This window comes from Salvia miltiorrhiza, chromosome 1, assembly GCF_028751815.1.
Source record: "Salvia miltiorrhiza cultivar Shanhuang (shh) chromosome 1, IMPLAD_Smil_shh, whole genome shotgun sequence".
Lineage (NCBI taxonomy): Eukaryota > Viridiplantae > Streptophyta > Magnoliopsida > Lamiales > Lamiaceae > Salvia > Salvia miltiorrhiza.
Window position 1 is genome coordinate 53,933,987 of NC_080387.1, and position 22,977 is coordinate 53,956,963.

General features: G+C 35.9%; 2 protein-coding genes across 3 annotated transcripts; one reads left to right on the plus strand and one right to left on the minus strand.

Annotated features, from left to right (window-relative positions):
* Positions 1-1,032: 1,032 nt before the first annotated feature.
* Positions 1,033-12,979, minus strand: LOC130993674 (tRNA ligase 1-like). Of its 2 annotated transcripts, none has more exons than XM_057918669.1 (28): positions 12,910-12,972; positions 12,331-12,409; positions 11,317-11,610; positions 11,008-11,058; positions 10,768-10,850; positions 10,187-10,286; positions 9,714-9,792; positions 8,939-9,062; positions 8,589-8,695; positions 7,991-8,119; positions 7,256-7,311; positions 6,993-7,157; positions 6,546-6,706; positions 6,363-6,394; positions 6,093-6,256; positions 5,652-5,731; positions 4,810-4,875; positions 4,437-4,726; positions 3,881-3,988; positions 3,304-3,401; positions 2,996-3,056; positions 2,823-2,899; positions 2,664-2,735; positions 2,495-2,571; positions 2,301-2,381; positions 1,991-2,093; positions 1,700-1,867; positions 1,033-1,615 (listed from the first exon to the last, which is right to left on the minus strand). In XM_057918669.1, the coding sequence occupies exons 2-28, from the start codon at positions 12,376-12,378 to the stop codon at positions 1,223-1,225; spliced, it is 3,267 nt and encodes a 1,088-aa protein (XP_057774652.1). In that variant the 5' UTR covers positions 12,379-12,409; positions 12,910-12,972; the 3' UTR covers positions 1,033-1,222. The 2 variants fall into 2 exon arrangements, with proteins under 2 accessions (XP_057774652.1, XP_057774662.1); XM_057918679.1 differs by having other exon boundaries at positions 1,444-1,611; positions 12,910-12,979.
* Positions 12,980-17,095: 4,116 nt separating this feature from the next.
* LOC130993720 (ribonucleoside-diphosphate reductase large subunit) lies at positions 17,096-22,776 on the plus strand. The gene is made up of 17 exons (XM_057918759.1): positions 17,096-17,657; positions 18,375-18,436; positions 18,512-18,599; positions 18,957-19,220; positions 19,370-19,610; positions 19,694-19,770; positions 19,907-20,077; positions 20,214-20,306; positions 20,394-20,543; positions 20,630-20,716; positions 20,820-20,984; positions 21,061-21,180; positions 21,416-21,618; positions 21,710-21,859; positions 21,943-22,090; positions 22,189-22,272; positions 22,356-22,776. Exons 1-17 carry the CDS (start codon positions 17,430-17,432, stop codon positions 22,455-22,457), a joined length of 2,433 nt encoding a protein of 810 aa, XP_057774742.1. The 5' UTR covers positions 17,096-17,429; the 3' UTR covers positions 22,458-22,776.
* The last annotated feature ends 201 nt before the right edge of the window (positions 22,777-22,977 follow it).

Below are 22,977 nucleotides of genomic sequence, written 5' to 3' on the forward strand. Positions count from 1 at the left end.
ATAAAATAAAAGTTCAAAAATATTATACTGATTTGAAGAATTTTGTTACCACCTTCATAGGTGGTATACATAATACAAATCATAATTATGACTATCATTAACTTTATATAATTTTAATACATTATACTCCCTCCGTCCCACTCCAATAGGCTCGTTTTCCTTTTTGGAATGTCCCACTCTAATAGGCCCGATTTCCATTTTGAGTAAAACAAGTGTACTTAATTGGTGTAGACCACACCACTTTTCTATCACTTTCATACTAAAAAGTAAATTTTTTTAATCTCCGTGCCCAAAAAAAATGAGCATATTGGAGTGGGATGGATATGACATATAGTAAAAAAAATATCGAAATCAAATATATCACGACTTATTTCATATCGCGTATCAAATGAGCTCAAAAAAAAACCATTTTTTTAGCTTAAAGTATTACTTTGCTCTTGATTGATGAGTTCAAGACTATGTTTACTCGATTGTGAATTGCTCTTTCACTAAGTCAATTCACAATCAAATTTGGATTGTTTTTTAAACAAGAAAATTCATGACCAAACCTCAATTCTTAGTTGTGAAATCATATTTAAAGAGCAATTCTCAATTAACTTATTTATTATTTTGAAAGTGGCTAATCTTATCTTTTACATTAATGGCTAAAGTATATCTTTATTATCTTAAAACGGCTATTTTATTAATCCGCTCATATTATATTTCTAAATAAAACTCTTATTCAGGATAGAACGGACAAATTATTCAAACATAGTATACAAAAAAGTTAATCCCTTCCTTCCATAAAAATAATTATAATTTTTAGATTTCAAAATATTCACAAAAAATAATTATATTTCATTTACATACACTATCCCACAACAAATCAATATAAGTAATAAATCTTTAATATATCAATTTATTTACCTATTTTACTAAGATCCATCACTTTAATTTAACCTAAATCTCATTATCCACTTTAATACTCCTAAGATCGGACATTTTTCTTCGCTATACTCAACTATAATTATTAAAAATACGTGCCACTCTCTCTTAAAACTATTTTAATATTTTCAGATGATGAAGGATATTATCTGTTTGCTCTGTCAAAAATTTCAGCTAGTTGCTATTTACACATCAAACTAAAATTATGAGTATTATACCTTGATCATCAGCATCCTAATTAAGAATCCATGCTGCAAAATTGGGCATCCAAAGTTTGAGATAAAAAAATGAAAAAAAGTCAGAACAACTCCACAACTCCGGTGATGGTGATGGGTGGATTGATCTTAACACGAGTGGCCTTTCCTTGTGCACCTAACTGAGGCAAGGTACTTGCTTCTTTGGCTGCAACACCTTCACCACACCACACTGTCACATGCGGCCATTCATTCTTGGAATTGATCTTCTCCTCGTCGACTGCCCCGGGATCAGCTTCCAACGCTGCCAGCTTCTTCGAGAACAGCAACCCACGCACAGCAACGGAAACCTTCTGGTTGAGAAACGGCACAAAACTGGCCACAGCAGCTACACCGTGCTTTCGCCTATGAGCCAGAGTTAGGTGGCATTTTCTGAGGCTGCTTTCCAAATCCTTGCCCCTCAGAAAAGCTTCAACTCTGTGATCCTTCCTACCTAACTATTCCACCATTACAAATAATCAACTCTTCGACACTTTCTCCAAAATGATTTCTTGTTGTAGGATTAGTACTGATCCACTTACATTGTGAATGACATTGATGATTTCTGAAACAGGCAGAGTGACAGCAGCAAAGACAATGGCGCCAGGATTCCGTTTTATAATACTAATACTAGGTGCTTTATGATCTCCCTTTGCGATGATTGCTTTGAGTTGTTCGATAACTTTCTCAGCAGAGACGCGAAATGAGACCTAGAACAGGAGTACCGGATTTTTACTCAAGCTACATAACAAGGCGATCAACCATTCACTGACTAAGCAGATAGGATATTTGGCACCATTTGCACAGATGAAAATGAGAGCGATGACACTGACCTGAATGGAATTGAGATATTCAGAATTTGCTGACAAGGTATCGCGTAATTGCTTCTCCCATTGAGTCCACTTATCGATATATTGGCCTTTAGAGGAATCCAAACTAGCAGATAAGAAGCATTGAAACGTCAAATCAACGAGACTGAACCAACAAAAAGACAAGAATTATATATAGCTTAAAAGATGTTGAAGTCCCGTTTGTCCCACGTTGACTTGGTAAAGTTTGTGCTTTCAATATATAAGCTGGATAACCCCTCTCTGCTTTATAAGGCTTTTTAAGATAGATACACAGAGTGGGGCGGGGCCTTACTTTCGATGTTCTCTGCTATGAAGTTTGTATAAACTCAATCCTTCCTCCAAAGTAGACCTCACAGTTTCAGGTAAAGGAGGCCTTTTTCACATGCAGAGTTATATAAAAAGACTGTAAGCCCTCAGCAAATCAGAGAGAGAGAGAGAGAGAGCTGTGTCTTGCCAATTAGTCATATAAATGAATCACTGACGTACCTTTTGGGTTCCAATAGAGGTATCTTTACAATCAAGCCAAAACGTTCTATTAACTCCGTTTCAAACTCCTCGCGGTCCTAAAGATTGTAGGACATGGCATCATGTTAAAGAACAAAATTGTTTCAGACAGATGTAACAGTTTTTCCACAACAGACTGAAATAACTGTACCTTGCCCTCATAAAGATGGTAGAACTTCAACAACACGTAACCAGCATGCGGAGTTGAACTGTCGAGATTTCCCTAGAGGACGCAAGATGAGAAACTAGTTATCAGTTTTAACTTTTCCAGGAATGGAAGAAGAGGACAAACAGCTGATATCATTATTACAGGATGATTAGCACGGTGAAGCACCCGGAACATGAAAACAGCAAGAGCATCGAGCGAGAATGGATTTGATTCGGTCCCTGCATCGTTTCCAAAAAAACAGAAGCAAGTTGAACTGGACAGATTAATAATCAGAGTTACTAAAGAAACGATAAGAATCCGAGGAAGAAATTCACCTTCTGAGTCCGGTATGACCGGAACAGAAGATGCCCCTGTGCTGAGACACATGTCCTCAATCTACAAAGATTTTGACAACATACAAATTAAGTTAAACTCAACAAAATCTTACATGCCCCTTACCCCCAAAAATCTTGTCCTTACAAGATGATAGCATGTTACCAGTAACATTAACATTTAGAAGAGGGGTGAGAAACTAAGAGCTTCTTTTAAAATGAAGAAAGACCATCCGACAAACTTAAAACCACTACTACTGTCTACTGTACAAAATAGCCACACTAAAGATGGAAAGAAAAAAATTTATGACCTGTCTCCAAACTTCTTCATTGGGAGCATTTTTGTCAGCAAGCATAATAGAGTTTGGTTTCTTGCGGTACGCTTGAGCAACCTTCGGCCAGTATCTCGCTAATTATGTTACAATATGTTAATTGAGATACAATATAATGAACTAGAACCAAAGAAACAATAATGATCAAATAATTCGCATCATACAACGTACACAAAACCCTTTTACAGAAAATGTTTTTGTGATTGTTGTGCTAGTAATGTGCCATTTAAAGCACTCCCCTCCAAATAAAGCCTATGCTGATCGAATGCATTCTGTCATTTTATGAGGAAATTGGCTACTGTAAACTTTTAAAGAAACAGTTCCAATATTAGAGAAAGGTGGTTCATCAAAACTTTGCCTAGCCCGGTCCTGTTGAGATGGAAATATGTGTGTCTGTGTCCATATAAAGATCAGATGATCAAATTTTACTTGCCCAAAAAAGACAATATCCACATTTTGATCAAAACATCAATGACAATGTTAATAACACCAATGATATATTGTGACAGACACTATAATTAGGAAATTGCAGGAAAAATGAGATTCAGATATATACCTTTGATAAGATCACCCATCAAACTATGCACTGGACGATCATCACCAAGCCTTCCAGGGGAACTCAGTATCTCTTTACAGAGTGCTGACTTAGCACAACCTGGGATTCCTACATTGGAAATTGACAACGCAACTCAGAAAAATAAAAGATTAGGAATTAACCACAGGGCTAAAATCAAGCAGTAGATCCTTTCCTGGATAAGCATCATGCAACAGACATGCGCGCATACACAGAAATCAACGGAAACATGTATTCAAATAGGGAGTATGTTCGAACATTTTTATTAATGTAATTTCTTGGTTTTAGTAATGCTGATGCATAATGTGGTAGAAAAGTTTCCAAAATTAAGATCAGGCTGAATTTGCTTCATACTGGAACAATATTATTATTCCAGAAAGAGTTCCAAGGGCAATGATATTATTATTAAAAAATTCTTTAAGAAGCAAAGTGGTTTTCTTCTCTTTTGAGCTAAAATATTATTCCAGGACAGGACAAGGAAATTCTCATAATCTGCAGTGACACTCATAAAGTCTATAAAACTGAATTTAACTCGTACCTGGAAAGAAAACGATAAGCCCGTGATCCTTAGCGATGGTTTCCTTGACAATGGGAGTTGGAGTTGAAGGTATTATATCTCTCTCTGGTTCAAGGTCACCCTCCTCATCTTGAATTCCCTCATCAATGGCCATGAAATCTTCATTTCTAACCAAACCACCAGCAGACCCAATCAAAGCTTGATTTTTGGGACTGCGCTTTGCATATTGCTCAAGAAATGGCTCTGCTTCACTAAGATATGTGGACAACGACAGTTGTTTGTGTCCATATTTCATACAAATATATACAGCCCTACATAGGTGCAAAAAAAAAAATCACATACTGGATTGAAATTTTGCAGAGAATGTAGATTCTAGATAGATATAAAGAAATACCATTCATCCAGCATCTTGCTGAGCTGCCTTCGCTTTGCTGCTGAAGTATTCCATAACTTCATTTGCCTAGATTGGACAAATAATAGTTAGACACAACAGAAAAGCACACTACTTTTATTATTAGGACACGGTCATGCAAATATATTTGTTTAGAAGACCTCGAAAGTCTAAACCTTTACAAGAAAATCATACGACCTCCCGTCCCTTAGACTATCTTTATCAATGACCTCAACAACCCAATCTTTTAATAAAAAATTTATTTCTCTCTCTTCCACATCTACAATCTATAATTTATTTAAATCCTACAACTTTTATACTTTATCAATAACCCATTACAACCTAAATATTTTTTCTTTTTATATTATTTATTAACATACTTTTAATAACACAAGGCCAAGTGTCGACTATTTATTTGATTAAAAAGGTCATCTTTTGGGTTGGTCTGCAATTTGCAGCACCAACCGGTTATCAATGTTCCAATTTTTTAATCATTTTTTTTGGTTTCAAAATTTTGTCTTATTCCCACGACCGGTTGTGCGGTCATTAGTAAAGCTAGTCTTAAGAGTGTGTTATGAGTGGAGAAAGGGACCCACTTTTATTGTAGTGTTATGATAGTGGGAATAGAAAATAAGGGATTTGTGATGGGTCACTTGTGGTAAAATTGTGAATAAGTTGAGAAAGTGGAGGTAAAAATAAAGGGTTTAAGGTGGGGTAGTGTCGAAAAATGGAAAATGCACTTTTGTGGGACGTACCAAAATGGCAAAAAATGCACACTGTTAAGGGACGGAGGGAGTATAAGATAAGAAGCCAGCCAAAAGTATTAGGTTTTTAGGGAAACGTACCTCATGTAGTACATCTTGTATGCAGCTCCACCTTTCTTAAAAAGAATAGACAAGCCATTCCGAATCAGAAAGGTCCGTATCTGTATGTTCGAAAATAACAGTAGAATAACTCAATAAAGGAAGAATCTCCTATTGAACAACCCTCCAAAATTATCAAGCATAATAAATTGAACATGTTTTTACATGATCTTGTCTATATGTGGAAATATATTTCCTTATTTTGCATAAAACATAATATGATCAAGGGCGGGGTCAATGGCCCGGTTAGCCACATATCAATAAGTGCATAGTGGTTGTTACTTATAAAGTACCATGAATAATGACGATTGGGACATAAATTAAGACATCATTTCAAACTACTGAAGAGAATTAGGTGAAATTTAATCAAACAACCTACAATAATCTGAGTAATTGATGAAGGCAGGGCAAAACATCTCTTACCATATACGGAAGGAGCTTCAATTTGATCATCAGGTTTGCATCTTCATCAGCTAAATCACCTTTTTCTGATTCACCATTTAAGCCACTCCTAGAACTAGTTACCGTGGGGAGCTCTACAGCTCTTCCCATATTAGACTCGTATAAGTTCAGGTCGGCAAAAAAACCTGGGGAAGCGACAAACATTGATTTCAGAGATAAGCAATGAAATTCAAGGAATAATAAGCACATGAAAACAAAGATACAATGCTCGAATTCAGAGCAAATATATACCTCGATATAGTGGCCACAAATCAGGATTATCCCTACAACAAGACATATTTGTTCATAAACAGAAACAGATTACAGGAAGAACTATATTCATAACATCTAAAGTAGTTCTATGGGAATAGTAAAAGCATAATAGGTTTACAGCTAATGTAAATAGCATCAATAGATTTATGGACTTCATCGCACCTCATCTCTTTCTGGTACCGTTTAAAAGTTGAGTCAACGTGTACACATATAACCATCTTAAGATGAAGACTGCCATTTGTGGCAGAGCCAACTTTATGAAAGTTATGATAAAACTTAAAAGCAGCACGGTAGCGCTTTTCTGTCATCAGTCGAACCATGTCCTGGAGCAGAGGCAAATCAAGTTGATGACACTGAACTGGACAATTACCTATCAGGATACTAAAGCATTGACATGATTTAGAGAAGGAAAGTGAAAAGCCGACAAACTATAACTCTCGGTCCACCTGTCCACAAAGAACAGGTGGAACACTTCTCAAATTTCAACAAGGAAAAAGCTTCACCTTGCTGTCAAAGAGTTTCTGCAACCCATATATAGGCCCCTGTTTTTCCTTTCCCGATTTCTCCCATTTTTCAAACTCATGAATAAGTTGCTAGAAAAAAGCAAACCTGTAATTTGGTAGTAGAAAAATCTGCTGGACGGGTTCGCAGAAACTTTGACAGAACTGATTGATCTGCATTTCTTGAATGACTATCAGAGGCTTCAATTCCAAACCAGTCCAAATAGTTTGGGCAGAAAGATGTACCAACACTCTTAAGAAGTGCCATAATTTGCTGTAGAGCCAAACAACATAAAGAAAATGAACATTCCAAGCACAAAACCTAGAAATTTTAGTAAATTAAGAATCTTGATAGAAGAACCATCAGATAACCTGCTTTCCAGTTCTGTTTGCAGCACATACTTCACGCAGGCTAGATCCGAGAACAACTGGATTGCAATTTTTAGACAGAAGTGCACAAATCAACAAAAAATCAAGTCAGAGTAGTTAATTAAGGTGCATATAATACAGGTAGCAGGTTCATGCAACATAAACTAAAATCACATATCGATCAAAGAATTTGGAGTAAGCAGCAAGATTTTTCATTATGGGAACCCAAATTGCAAAAGATATGAAATAAAACTGAAGTCCGTGTAACAGAGAGACCATTATTTTTGGCATGTAACTACAAATCCTGGAAACAGTTGTTGCCTAGTAAATACAATAGCAAATACACAAAAAATAAGAGAAAATTTCTTGCAACTAGCACCAAAACAATCACAATAAGCACATAAGTTTGAGACTCAATGTAAAACTTTTCAAATGATATGGATGGTAAAACTTCCTAAAATAATATGATATCTCATCAGAGTACAGTGTCCAAAATGACACATCACAATATCAACAATTATGAAACATAGTGACTCAAATATTGAACTGTAATCAGAAAACTAGAACTGATCCTTCAATAAAGGTTTTGGAATAGGTATTCTTTTCTTTGTTCGTTAAAAGCTTATTTAATTGACAGTGAACCCATATGATTTCCCATAAGCTAGCACATATAAGTATGGTGCATCTGATATCACTTTTCTGCATAAAAGAAGATATAATTCAGATAAAGCAGATTACCTCCCTCCATAGGTGGTGGAGGATAGTCTCTCAAAACCTGCTTCATATGTTCTGAGCTCCCCTGGCTTACTATCCGAGCCACTAGACCTTCCAAGATCTCACCCTGCACCATTGTATGATCTTTTGATCCTGCAGGTAAGGGAAAGGAATACAGACCAGCTTTTTATGCAAGTAATCTAATAACTATATATATATGAATATTGTGAATGTTGAGGATGGATTAGCTGCAAGCAAGAAATTAGACATACAAAATAAACTCAAAGAACAAGACAAATGAGGAAGTTCTCAGCCTCATATCTGATTTATCAGATTATGGTTTACAAACTTCCATATCACACAATATTGAACAAGACACAGGCCATAGTAAAAGAAGCTGTAGGCACACATGATATATACATTTAAAATAGTGGTATAGTAAAAAAAAATGTGAAAATGGAAGAACCTACAACACAATGGAAAAAACCCACAGGCATGGGCAAGAGTAGAAAGAACTAAACAACAATCATCTGTCAACAGCTAATATTAAACCATGATAAACACAAGAAAATTGGAACAAACATTATATAAAGTTGTACTCTCAATCTAGTTCTAACTTTACCAGGTACTGATATATCTGCAACTTCCTCAAGAGCTTTGCATACAGTGGTTGCTGTTCCTTCCTCCCAGAGTGCATCGAAAGCCGCAAAAAATGACATTACAGATTTCCTGAAATAGAGAGACAATATACAAATGCATAAAAAGAAGTTTCTGATCATAATTTTTAACTTTCACCAGCTTAGCCAGGTCAGAAAGCTGAACCAAGAATTGTCTTTCTTCATAAAGTAGATCAACAATCATTCAAGTCAGTTTTGGGCTTGTTATCTTTGATACGAAATCAAAGTAAGTTTCCAAGCATCATCAAGCAACAGAATTTCTTCTACACTCGTACAATGATAGATCAAAACTCACCTTGTTGAGAATAACCACACATGATTCGACGGTAGACGCCATTTCCTACAAAAACTGATAAGATCAGGGGTTGAGTAGAATTTTGGTTTTCCATTGCCCAACTCTGTGACAGCAGTCACAACCACTGTAGGAAAATGGAAAAGTGTATCAGCAAAATGGCGGCACACAAACCTTAATGTTTAAAACCAACACTCAAACTGAATTTGGACGAGAAGCTTTCACCAGTAGTTTCATAAAAGTACAGTTATAAAATCAATACAAAATAAATAGGAACTAATGATTATTATGCCCTTTGGCCATATGCGCCAAAATAACAAATATCATCTGCATAACCAAAAGAAGTACAAAAGAATAAATTACGCAATCATGTTTGCTCCAAAGAACATGACTAAATCAAGTGCTTGATCTGCAAGTGCCTCTCATCATTAGTCCTATCTCATATCCACTTTAAGGAAATATGTGTGTAAAAAGAAACATAAAGTTTCTTTTTACCCTTTACAGTAGACAACAAGTGCAACTTGCACGGAATACATATTCTGAAGTATATGATACTTTCAGTAAACCTTCAACTTTCTAAACTTATGAAAAAGAAAAGCAAGAAATGGAATATAGCAAACTGCAATTAAGCACATAAGGAAATTCGGTTGCTGAATGAGATTATTGGCATCTTTCTAAGGTGATGCTTCAACACAAAAAGTTTATTTAACAATATATTCATGGCTATCCCCATAGTCAATATCAAGGAATCAATGAGAATATTTTCTGGTCCACTCACCATAATCTTCACGAGGACGTTGCCCATGGTCTCCTAATACAGCAGTAACGAGCTCCATTGATACGCACATACGATTTCTCTTAAGTAGACAAAAAAGGTGATTCATTTATTTTAGATTACAAGAAGAAACCAGAAAAGAAGAACCCGAAGAGACATGAAAGAGTGCAAAAAAATCTTACCAGATGCCCATATACTATTATAATATCTTATCAAGTGTGACATTCTTCTTAATATAGCAATGCATGCATGAACTGGATGACAGCATATCTTCAGTGGAATTTAGGAATGAAACTAATGAAAGTTCTACAAACCATGTGATGCTGAAGCTAAAATGATAAAAAGTTGTATTCGCTTAATTCAATCTCAAAACTCAGAAGTTGAAATTTTAGATGTCAGCTCTTCAGCTAATAAAAGAACAGTTAATTTCACCTTTTGACTTAGACTTAGGCATAGTTATCTCATTCCAGACTTACCTCAAGAAACTGATTGAACTCAGATTGCTTCTCGCTGGCTTGTGAACCCCAAGCTTCGCAAAACATGCGCCCAAGTACAAAAACACCAACTGCAGTGTAACTGTAATACACATGTAGAATTACGAAGTCCTTCATTAAACAATAAATGGGAAAGCAGCAAAGCAACAAAAGCAATACAGACCAATTGGAACTCAAATTTTCAAATGTCTTTTCTTATTTTCAGACTATACTGCATGTACGAAAAACATACCCTAATCTCTTCAAATGCTCAAACATACAATGCCTGAAAGATGTTTGATACTTTTAAAGCAAACCAAACGTTAACAATTGCTACGAACTTGGCCTGCTACTCTGTTTCTTCCCTTTTCTTTGGATAGCTCCAGCAAAATTAATTGGTCGTGAGTCACATGTGTTTATATGTAATTTAATAGGCTTGCACATCCAAGTAAAAAACTTAACACGTGACCTTTCATCTCTAAACATGGCAGTAATATTGAAATCAATGCATGAGAAAATGGATGCCAGAAAGAATAGCAAAAGAGAAAGTGCAGGCTATGAGGATCCATCAATAATGGACTTACATATTCCCATAGCTATTCTTGGCATATGCTCCTCCCTCGTGTCCGGCATACATGAAAAGTGAGCCAGAGTGCTTGAGTGAAACCTGTAAAAATCAAAGTTACAAGAAATCTCAGATGCAGTCATTAAGGCTAGAACGAGGGAAAAGAAGGGGGAAGAACGCAATATACAATGCGAAGATAACTAATAAGTTCTTTTATTAGTAAGGTGAAAAAGAGACATTGAAAAGTCCATTGCCTCACCTCCACTGTAGCCAAGCCTTTGGAAACCATCTCTATCATCCTTTTCCTAACCTGCAAGATATGCATTAAGAAAAATCGAACATGTAGACATAACATTCTCAAAAGTATATGAAGAAACAAAATACTAACTCCAGCTGCTAACAGCTAAAGTTACATTTGTGACTCATTTAATTTTTTACCAACACGTATTCAGACTAAAGAACATGAACCACTAATGTCATAAACGTCACTTCAAACAATCAATAATCATCTGTCTAATAAGCTAAGGTATTTGTAACACTAGAAGTTAGCATAGATGGGATAGCTTACCTCTTGATCGGACTTCTCATTTTCAAATTTAGGATAGAAAGCTGCTCTAACTTGTGCGAGTGAGGATGTCGAGCTGTCAGTGGTGAAGCTTTCCAATGATTCATCGCTAAGAACCTTGCTCAAAACAGCAGCAGATTCCGTTTGGACTCCATTGCCTAGTTTGGTCGTTTGATCAACTGAATTTAGTCCCACTACTGCAGTGAAGCCACTTACTGAAGCTGAAGGCAACGAGGCAGGCAACTTGTGGACTTTCGACTTCTTCACCCGTCTGTGTTCTTCACTGACTCCTCGTCGCTGAGATGTTTCACAATATGCATTCAGTTACCACTAATGCCACGTAGCTAAACACACAACCAGGACCAGGTACAGCTATCTCTTAAACCAAGTAAGCTAGCAAGAGTAGCAGGTCAGAAATAGTAAACCCGAATTCAGACAAGAATGCAAAATACCACCAAACACTAGTAGTTCCAAAAGTAGAAACAGAGATTAAAGAAAGAAGAAGTACTTCACATCATCATATGATAAATTTCCACACCACATGAACAGCTCAATCGCTGATCGCCAGACAATCCATATGATAAAATACCATAACGTGATTAAGTGGGTGTTTGGCCGAACTTATAAGCACCTTAAAATAACTTATATAAGCTCGTGAGAAATGTTCGGCAAAATAAACTCTTAAACAGCTTATAACCTTCAAATATAAGCGGTAACAATTTATAAAATCCCCGAAGTTCGTCAAGCACAACTTCTTCTTTCTTAATCTTATAAACAATAATCATTTCATAAAAGATATTTCTAATATAGTTTGTTATTTCCATCATATATCCTTCTAATTTTATCTCTCTTCAATTTCTATCAAAAAACTTTAACAACTACTTACACATCATCTTATAAGCTCTCTAAAATAAGCTTAGCCAAACATGCTCTGAGGGGTCTCCCACCGCGGCAACACAAAATCGAAAACGAAAATCGAGCATCAATAAACACATAAATTATGGACAAAAAACGTACCTGCTTCCGCTTGCGAGGCATGGTGATGAGTGAGAGAAAATGAGGCATGGTGATGGGTGAGAGAGAGTGGGAATAATCACTGCGAAACAGACATGCATGGGAAGAGAGAGCTCAGAGAAGAACGGCCAACTCAGAAATTGAAATTTCTTTTTTCTTTTTCATTTAATATTCTTTAATTTTCATCTACCACTATACTACGAAACCGAACATATATTACAACGAATTAATCAATCCACTCATAAATGAACAATTAACCTAGTATAAACTAAATCAAAACAATCAAACAAATAAAAATACAACTCACGCAAGGTTTATTCAACTTAAATCAAACCAACGATCTCATACAAATTTTAATGATTGTGTTTCAACTTTATCGTTTAGGCTATAAGTGAAGCATTTTAGTTGCAACAATCAAGTAATAGCGAATTGATGGTATAATATCTCTAGTACATAACAAACATAAGGTCTCTCTACCATACACACCATGTCATGCAGCAGAAGCAACAAAATAATAGTCAAATATCTTCGTTAATTTAAATAATACCGAAATATACATGAGAAGAAGAAGAGAAAACGAACCCTAGCTAGTTATATTTTGCTTATCAAAATCTAACTCGAAAGTACAAAAGAAAATATCTCAATAGGACGTATTTATATTAGTACAAACTAATTATTATGCAGGTGAAGCCCTACATTTTAAGAATGATAGTAGTAATTTATTGGAAGAGCAACAATACAAATATAGTGTTCGAGTTACATCGAAGATAAAAATTAAAAATTATTAAATCTTTTAAAGATAAAACGCTGCAAGCAGAAAATTATGCTATATTTTATGTGTTTGTTCATTATTATCCACTTTTAATTACTCAATAAAATTGTATTAAAATCTCATAACCAACCGTATAATTATACTTCGTTAGATGCATCTATAGATAAAAAATAGGGTTAATAGCCGAAAAGTACACGAACTTTCATTGAATTTGCATATCATGACCTTCAAAAATAGCCCCAGAATACACCACCTTTTAATTTTATCGCAAATTGCACCCGCATTGACTACCACCTTGATCGGTGGTGACGTGGCTGTCGGATTTTGTTGACGTGGACGATTTTTCGATGTAGTAAAACGACGTCGTTTTGTCAAGCTCTTTTAAATTATTAAAAAAAAACATTGATCTTCGCCGGAAAAACCAGGAACACAGATCCACCAAATCGTTGCTCTGCGATTTCTAAAATCGAGTGGTTGGGGTTATAGGGCTTAGACGACGGCGATTTGGTGGAGGTTTTGTTTGTTTTGCTACGTTTTAGGAGGTTTTGTTTGTTTGCTTGTTTGAGGTCCTAAAATCGTTGCTCTGCGATTTCTAAAATCGAGTGGTTGGGGTTCTAGGGCTTAGGCGGCGGCTGGGTCGGAGAGAAGGGGGAGGTCGATGAAGGAGAAGGGTTTGCACGGCAGAAATCGCGACGGAAATCGTGGGGGAGAGGGAGGGCGACGGGGCAATGAAAGTCGCGCGGGAAGAGCGAGGGCGGCGGGGCGGCAGAAATCGCGGCGAAGGGGGAGAGAAATCAAAGGCCAACTCCGATCAAATCAAACCCTTCCCCAAATCCTTCAATAGATGAAATCAAAGGCAAATCCGATCATCGCGAAGCATGCCGCCTTATGAGAAGGAAATGTGCGTTGGTTTTTGTCTTTCCTTCAGTTCGGGTGGCGTGTGAGCTGGTGGCCGGTGGAGATTCTTCACAAATCTACAAACTAAATTAGGGTCTATGATTCTCTTTGGGAAAACGGTAGTGATGGAGATTTTTGTGATGGTGGTGGTGGTAGAGATGACGGAAAATGGTGGTGGTGGAGAGGTAAAACGGTGGTGGCCGGACTCAAACCGCATCGATGAAGGCGGTGGTTCATCGTTCTTTTATTTTTTTTTTCCTTTTCAATAAAAATTCCACTTGTAATGCCAGATCAATAAAAATGCCACGTGTATTGCCACCTACAATAAAAATGCCACGTGTATAGTCCACGTCATTGCCGGTCAACTTTAATTATAGCCGGAGTTCTCGTCATGTGCAATTTACAACAAAATTAAAAGATGATGTATTCTGAGGCTATTTTTTAAGCTCATGTGCAATTTGCAAATTTCGTGAAAGTTCGTGTATTTTCCGGCTATTAACCCTAAAAATAATGTATTACTCATTCGGTTTATGAAAAAATGAGATATTTTTGTTATTTTGATATGTCCATAATAAGTGTTGAGTTTATATTTTATTATACATATATTTATATTTTAACTTTATTTATACTCAATAAATTACAAAAAAGTCATTTAAAAAATAATTTTAGAATTATCTAATTACTCACATTTATGATTTTTGATGAACTTTTGACAAAAGGCGTAATTAATGAAAAAAAGGAAAAAAAAAAAAGAAAGCAAAATGATTCATTTACAACTTAGAGGATGTTTGACAGAGCTTATAAGCTCACCGAAAAATAAATTTTCTATCCATTTTTTTCATATTGTTAGGTCCGGAGGGTCTCGAATAGGTGTATGGGGGGGAATACACCTATAGGTTACTTTTCAAAACGAAACTTGAAACACAAACAGACACAACATTTTCAGTTAAAGGAGTTTAGTAAAATTTAGGTTGATGACTGATACTGAATACTCTTCAGTAAGGAGTTATTAGTTAAGTTTAAGACTTTAACTGATACACGTAAACTTCAGTCAAGTTTGTTGAACAGAGAGATGTTATGAATCTTACTGACTATCCGAAGATTAATCAGTTAGACTAATAATACACGCAACGGAAAACTTTTCTTTCGAAATAGTCTGTGAGATTAATCACGTTGTCAGAAATTAAGTTTCTCTTTGCAGTTAATCAGCTTTCAGTTAGAGAAGGTTTGAACACAAGTAATAAGGTAAAAACTGTAAACAAACACAAAGATTTTTACGTGGTTCGGAAAACACTTCCTACATCCACGGTCAGTCGATCACACTGACAAACTTCATTGGGCATGTGCTTACGGGTGCACAACAAACCTAGACAACTGAAGATCATATCTTCAGTACCAACACACTTGATTGGATTTCTCACTCTTAGTGCACACTTGGCACTAAGATCTCTTCGGAGACAGAGCATTGGTTTGAACTCCTTTGCAACTCAAATTCTCAATTCGGTCGGTTGAATAGAGGTTCAAAAACTTGCCAACTAGATTACAAAGAACAAGTTCTCTGCAATCAGTTATACCTAGGCTTTACATATACAATATTTGCCTAAGTTCTAAGAGAATGTATGTAATTAGCAGTGACTGATTTTTGGCTTTGTGATACTCTTCTTCGATTCAAACTTTGAAATGGCTTTGAATGCTGAGTGATGAATTCGGCAGCGTTTCAGCTTATGTAGTTGAATCGGTGAAGATTGAAGTGATCATCGAGCTCTATTTATATGAGACGTCTTGAATAGATCTGTTGGCTGAAATGGTCTTCAAGAATTCTTCCGTTAGAGAGTAATTTGAACTTGGGCTGAGGCTTCAATTTTCGAGGTTCATTTGTTTGGTGAGAACGACTACTTTGAGAGCAGGAGATACGAAAAAGCTTCAGTCTAAAGTGTAATCTCTGAAAAAGGTAACCACAAAAATGAAGGCTCTGCAGATAAAGGACGATCCTCGAAATCTCTGCATTTAATGCGGCTGTACTGTACTTCTAGAGTGTGTGGCTTCCTTTAAGCTTTGGAGCTTAAGTCAGAGGAATAATGTTTAACTGATACTTGACTTTAGTATCAGTCCGCTGAATCCACGTGGCTCCCATTAAGTAATCAGTCATAACTGATTCTTGGACTGGTTAGTCAAATATCAGTATTTGACTCTGCCTTAATTCGTCAACGGTCGGCAACTTCAGTTTTCAGTTCTCCGGCTTAAGTCTTCAGTCTTCATAACAACAACTAAACTAGAAAAGAACTCTAACACTTGAGTTCAAACAATTATAATCTATTACAAGGAAAACCTACTGATTTTGGTATCATCAAAACAAGAATTAGGATATTTCATTAGGTTCCCAACACATGTAATAATTAGTTTATAAATATTATTAAACTACCACTATATTTTATTATTTTCATTATATATTATTTATAATTTACCTCTATTTGATATTCTTTAACTAATAAATATTATTTTCTCTTTAACAAAAATTCTCTTTTCAGCTTATAAACTCAATTATCCTCTTTATTCATTTTATATATTTTAATATTTTTTTTATATTTGTGCGTTCAAACAACATCATAATTTTTAATTTATTTTTAAAAAATGTATTTTATTATATTGTTCACATTATAATTATTTATCTTTATTTTTTTTGCAGATTTTCATAAAAAATAAATAAAAACAAAAAATTACCAAATAATAATAAAAAAATAGCTACAATATACTCCTTCCGTCCCACTAAGTGGCCCAAAACTTTTGAATATGAGAATTAAGGAGAATGTGTAAATTGATTGAAAGTGATATAATCTACACTTGTTTAGGAGCTAAAATTTTTTATTTATGGAAACATGTCATTTATAGTGGGACAATCCAATAAAATACAAATTATTTTAAGTGGGACAAAGGGTGTACATAATACAGTAAAAAATAATTACTCAATTTTTTTTTTAAAAAAAGATAAATTAAACAAATCATTTTTTTTTTTTTCACTAGTTTGTGGCGACCGCATAAATTTGCTGTATTTTTTTATTAGAGGGGATATAAAAGCTTGCTCCAAACGTTTCAAAAAATGAAAAGCTTGCTCTAAAAGCCAACTAATAATTGATTAAATGCATGTGGACCACATTGCCGCTTTCTCCACCGCTCCACATTCCCCGCCTCCATCAACACTCTTCAATTTGGCGGGAAAAACTTCAAAAATTCATAGTAGGATTTAGAGGGAAATTTCAAAACCCTAGAGATATTATCTCATAGTAGTAAAAACCAATATTTAATTCTTTTATTCCTTGTTTGTGGCTATATATACAAGCTGAGAGCACATTTGTTGCTTGTCAGTAGATAACCCACCAACTGTTTGTGAAAAGTCCTCAGTGAGTCGGAATCTCGAAGTTCATTCGGATTGAAAATGTATGTGGTGAAGAGGGACGGGAGGCAGGAGACTGTGCACTTCGACAAGATCACTGCGCGGCTGAAAAAGCTGAGTTATGGGCTCAGTAGCGAGCACTGTGACCCGGTTTTGGTGTCGCAGAAGGTGTGCGCCGGGGTATTCAAGGGCGTCACCACGAGCCAGCTTGACGAGTTGGCGGCGGAGACGGCTGCTGCTATGACGGCCAATCACCCTGATTATGCTTGTGTGAGTTAGATTGCTGATTTGACTTCCGGTTTTTGTTTGTTATTTTTGGTAGTCGTGATTTTCTGTGTTGATGGAGGATCACTTCGGTTTCCTGTCTGTTTTATTGGATTTGGTTGTGAATTATGGTTTTATTGCCTTAATTTACTACTATTATGTTTATTCGTCTGGATTGATTTTTTTATGAAGCAGATTAAGCAGGTGATGTTTTGTTGTGCCTTTTTCTGTAACGATCTAACTTACAACTTGTTTATCCAATTTAAACATCTGGATATTTTATAAATACTTTTGGTTTACTCTAGCTTAGCTTCACGTGGAAAACATTGTCTTCTTTTATGCCAAATTTGGTTTGTAAAATCTGTTTTTGGTATATATATTTTCACTATCTCTTACTGATTTGTATATAATCTCAATCTGATTACTTGGTGTTTTGAATTGTATCACGTGTTTGCATATCAGCTCTAATTATGGAATTACGCTTTGACATTTTTGTTATCTTGCTGGTTATGGAATGTCGATATTCTGAGAGATTAATGTTGCCCTACATGTGAATCATCACTTTGAAGCCAAATACACTAGGTGCTCATGGCTGCCGAGGTGTAGAATAACATTATTCTCTCTTATCTTTGTGTAGTGTCTATATTGGAAGGATCGTATTGTATATCTGGATATGTACTTTTGGAATCTTGGAAATGATATGAAATGTTGTGCAATATGCAGTTGGCTGCAAGAATTGCTGTTTCAAATCTTCACAAGAACACTAAGAAATCATTTTCTGAAACGTAAGTGGCTTCACTGCTATAGGTAAATTATTAACATAAATATTGGGTTGTTAACACTCTGCATAATTGTTGCAGGGTCAAAGACATGTACAATCATATCAGCGAGAGGTCTGGACTAGAGTCCCCTTTGATTGCTGATGATGTTTATGAGATTATAATGAAGGTATTTGTTCTTCCTGCATTTTCATTTTAAATTTTGTGAATTTTTATTAAGTATACCATCATTGGTATGAACCCGAGACGATTAAGAAATGCAGCAAAGAGTAACTTCAACCCAATTTATCAGTGGAGGATATTCATTTCCTTGCAATTTTGCTAAGTGCCATATTTTGTCATTATTTTCATTGGTTTTGCTTGCTCTGTATGGATGTATGTGTAAATGACATGTGTCATAAAGTTTGGAGGATAGGTATGTACAAACTGGTTAAAGAATATTTTGCTAATTCTCAATCCCATAAAATATTGACTTATATTGCAACATCTTCAATGTATTAATGTTGTATTATGTTCCTTTTGGCAGAATGCTGTTCGTCTTGACAGTGAGATAATATATGACAGAGACTTCGACTATGATTACTTTGGTTTTAAGACGCTTGAAAGGTCTTACCTGTTAAAAGTCCAAGGCAAGGTTGTCGAAAGGCCACAGCACATGTTAATGAGGGTTGCTGTTGGCATCCATAAGGATGATATAGATTCTGTTATAAAAACATATCATCTTTTGTCCCAGCGATGGTTCACTCATGCATCTCCCACCCTTTTTAATGCTGGAACACCGAGACCACAAGTACGACAACTGAGATAACTACCGAATGATTTATCATTTTCTAGTACTATGAATGCTAACCCTTTTTTCTAGAAAGGAGTTTAGTTGTTGCTCAGAATTTTATCTTGTTTTTTCTCTAATAAATATTTAATTTTATGTTTTGGTTACAGTTGAGCAGCTGTTTCTTGATATGCATGAAGGATGATAGTATTGAGGGCATATATGATACCCTCAAGGAATGTGCTGTCATTAGCAAATCAGCTGGAGGAATTGGTGTATCTGTCCATAATATCCGTGCTACAGGAAGTTATATACGTGGAACAAATGGAACATCTAATGGCATTGTTCCAATGCTTCGAGTTTTTAATGACACTGCTAGATATGTGGATCAGGGTGGTGGCAAGAGGAAAGGTTTGCACATTTTTTCTTCTGTTCTATTGTATAACTTGCATTTGTATTGCATTATGATATTTGTCTTTCTATGATGAGGATAGGTGCTTTTGCTGTATATTTGGAGCCATGGCATGCTGACATCTTTGAGTTTCTTGATTTGAGGAAAAACCATGGGAAGGTATTAGTTTTGAGGCTGTTATGGAAATACATTTTTCCCCTTTATTATATGATTAAAGTTGAGATTGGAAGTGTTTTAGTGTTTCAGTTACTGCCCTAACATTATATGAGCTCTTCCTTTCATTTATTATTTTCAGGAGGAGCACCGTGCAAGAGATTTGTTTTATGGTCTTTGGGTACCTGATCTTTTTATGAAAAGAGTTGAAACTTATGGACAATGGTCATTGTTCTGTCCAAGTGAGTCTCCTGGATTAGCTGATTGTTGGGGTGAAGAGTTTGAAGCTTTGTATACTAAATATGAGAGAGAGGTAAAGAAGACTCATATTGCGTATATGACATTGATATCTTTTCTTTGAATGAATAATTGATTCTGAGATTTTGTTTATTAATATTTTTTCTTTGAATGAATAATTAATTCTGATATTTTGTTTGTTTTGAACTCAGGGAAAGGCGAAGAAAGTTGTTGAGGCACAGACTTTATGGTTTGAAATCTTGAAATCCCAGGTTGAAACTGGAACGCCTTATATGCTTTATAAGGTAGCAGAATTGACAAGTCTCATGATTCATTACTTATATGCTTCATTTTATCATCAGTTGATCTAAATCTTCACCTTTTATTTGCAGGATACTTGCAATAGAAAGAGCAACCAGCAGAATCTGGGTACCATAAAATCATCTAACTTGTGTACTGAGATAATTGAGTATACGAGCCCCACAGAATCTGCTGTGTGCAATCTTGCATCAATTGCTCTACCACGATATGTTAGAGAGAAGGTACTATTGTCTTATATGAATGAATGCTTCTTATGTGTTACGTGTACTTGGATCTCTTCTTAATTAGTTTCTCTAATTTATTTAAGGGTGTGCCTCTGGAGTCCCAACCAACAAAGCTTGTTGGCAGCATAGGGTCTAAAGACCGCTATTTTGATTTTGACAAACTGGCTGAGGTGAGTTAATCTTAGTTGCTGGCTGCCTAATCAGTTCAGGTTGGTTGATGTACACATAACTGTGATGTTTTTTTATATCTTTACCTGTTGCTTGTTTCTGCAGGTTACGGAGCTCGTTACAACAAACCTTAACAAGATAATTGATATAAATTATTATCCAGTTGAAACTGCGAAAAGGTCTAATATGCGTCACAGGCCAATAGGAATTGGTGTACAAGGTCTTGCTGATGCCTTCATCTTGCTTGGCATGGCATTCGAATCTCCAGAGGTATAAAGCTGATATTCTCTTCGACATGCTTTGCATGTAATTTTGCTAAGTTAGTTGGTTCTATTACCGAGTGCAGGCTCAGCAGTTGAACAAGGATATATTCGAGACCATATACTATCATGCATTAAAGGCATCGTGTGAACTCGCTCAGAAAGAAGGCCCGTATGAAACATATAATGGCAGTCCTGTTAGCAAGGTATAATCAGAGAATCATCATGCTGTATATTTGTCTGGCATGCTAATGCAGCCATTTATGTCAACTTTTTGTGAAGTCTCAGTTACTGGTATTTCATGGTGGTTTGGAACAACCGATGACATGAGGATTTGTCGGTCTTGTTGTAACTTCAAGTCTGATTACCAGAAAATTTAAGTTTGTGCCTTGTTGAAGTATTACGTGGGCATCATCGTTAAGACCTGGCTGTATCTTGCAGGGAATCATCCAACCAGATATGTGGGGAGTGAAGCCATCAGATAGATGGGATTGGGATGCTCTTCGGGCTAAGATTGCAGAACATGGGATTCGAAACTCACTTCTCATAGCACCCATGCCAACTGCTTCAACAAGCCAGATTCTTGGGAACAATGAGTGCTTTGAACCATACACTTCCAACATTTACAGCCGTAGAGTTCTAAGGTTTGGCTCATCAACATATTTCATTCAGCTTCCCTTGTATCTGCATTTTGTTTGCCATGATACTGATATTACCTCTTGATGGCCTTTTCAGTGGTGAATTTGTTGTTGTGAACAAGCATCTTCTCCACGATTTGACTGAGATGGGGCTTTGGTCTCCTTCTGTCAAGAACAGGATAATTTATGAGGACGGCTCTGTTCAAAATATCCCTGAGGTTCCTGAAGATCTTAAAGTGATTTACAAGTATGCATTTCACAAAAATCAGAGTTCCAAACTGTTCCTTCTTTCCAATTTGTCACATGCTAACTCGTTTTGCTTCTTCTCAGAACTGTTTGGGAGATCAAGCAACGGGTGTTGGCTGATATGGCTGTCGACCGTGGATGTTTCATAGACCAGAGTCAGAGCTTAAACATCCATATGGACCAACCTACTTCAGCAAAGCTTACTTCTCTCCACTTCCATACCTGGAAAAATGTAAGCTAAACAGAAATTATACTACCTATCTTGCAAATTCAGAAAAAATACGTATTCTATCTATGCTTGTGGTAATTTTATTATCCTTGGTCACGAAGGGTTTGAAGACGGGCATGTACTATCTAAGAACACGTGCAGCAGCTGATGCTATCAAATTCACAGTCAACACTACTATGATAAAGGTAGGTGCTCTCCTCTCTACGCAAGGAATGATTCCATTAAACCTCTGTACACGTGCTCAAAGCAAAATGCAATCATTCTGTAGGATGAAAATGCTAAGGCGGTAGCTGATGACAACAATGCTAAGATGGCACAGATGGTATGCTCTTTAGCCAACCGCGACGAGTGCCTTGCTTGTGGAAGTTGATAGCTTACATAACATAATTGGGAATGTATTGGTTTGTTTTTCGGGATGTTGCCACCATGTCTAAGCTTCAAGAATCACCAAAAGGTTGCACTCTCTTCCTATTTCTTGCAGTTCTAATGATGTCTGAACTTGTTATAGTTTAGATTGAAATATTTACAAATGAAAGAAGAGAAGTTTATAGAGATTAGTCATATGTTATGACTGAATATTTTATGCTTGTGGTTTTTATCCTAAATGGAACTTATCTCAATTTCCATAGTTTCTGGATTTATGTATATGATATGTAATGATCCTTTGGAACAATTGATTCTTGTGTATATGAGTTTTTGCACTAGCATAGAAATTGGAAACGAACACGATTACAATGTTCAAACGATCAAAGAAAGATCGATTGGCATGATTTATGTTTAGGTGAGATTATTTTGCCTAATCTTGATTGAAGATTCTAGCAACTTCCAAATACAACAGTAGAGCACATGATGCATGCATGCATAATTAAATGTTCCCACGTTGACTGATG

Excerpts from the sequence above, each read along its gene's own strand:
- LOC130993674 (XM_057918669.1), bottom strand. The coding sequence starts at position 12,378 with ATGCCTCATTTTCTCTCACTCATCACCATGCCTCGCAAGCGGAAGCAG. Across the intron at positions 11,059-11,316 it reads ATGAGAAGTCCGATCAAGAG|GTTAGGAAAAGGATGATAGA; the intron begins GTAAGCTATCCC and ends CATATCTTGCAG. Across the intron at positions 7,312-7,990 it reads TCCACCACCTATGGAGGGAG|TTGTTCTCGGATCTAGCCTG; the intron begins GTAATCTGCTTT and ends ATTGCAATCCAG.
- LOC130993720 (XM_057918759.1), top strand. The coding sequence starts at position 17,430 with ATGTATGTGGTGAAGAGGGACGGGAGGCAGGAGACTGTGCACTTCGAC. Across the intron at positions 17,658-18,374 it reads ATCACCCTGATTATGCTTGT|TTGGCTGCAAGAATTGCTGT; the intron begins GTGAGTTAGATT and ends TGCAATATGCAG. Across the intron at positions 19,611-19,693 it reads GGGTGGTGGCAAGAGGAAAG|GTGCTTTTGCTGTATATTTG; the intron begins GTTTGCACATTT and ends TGATGAGGATAG.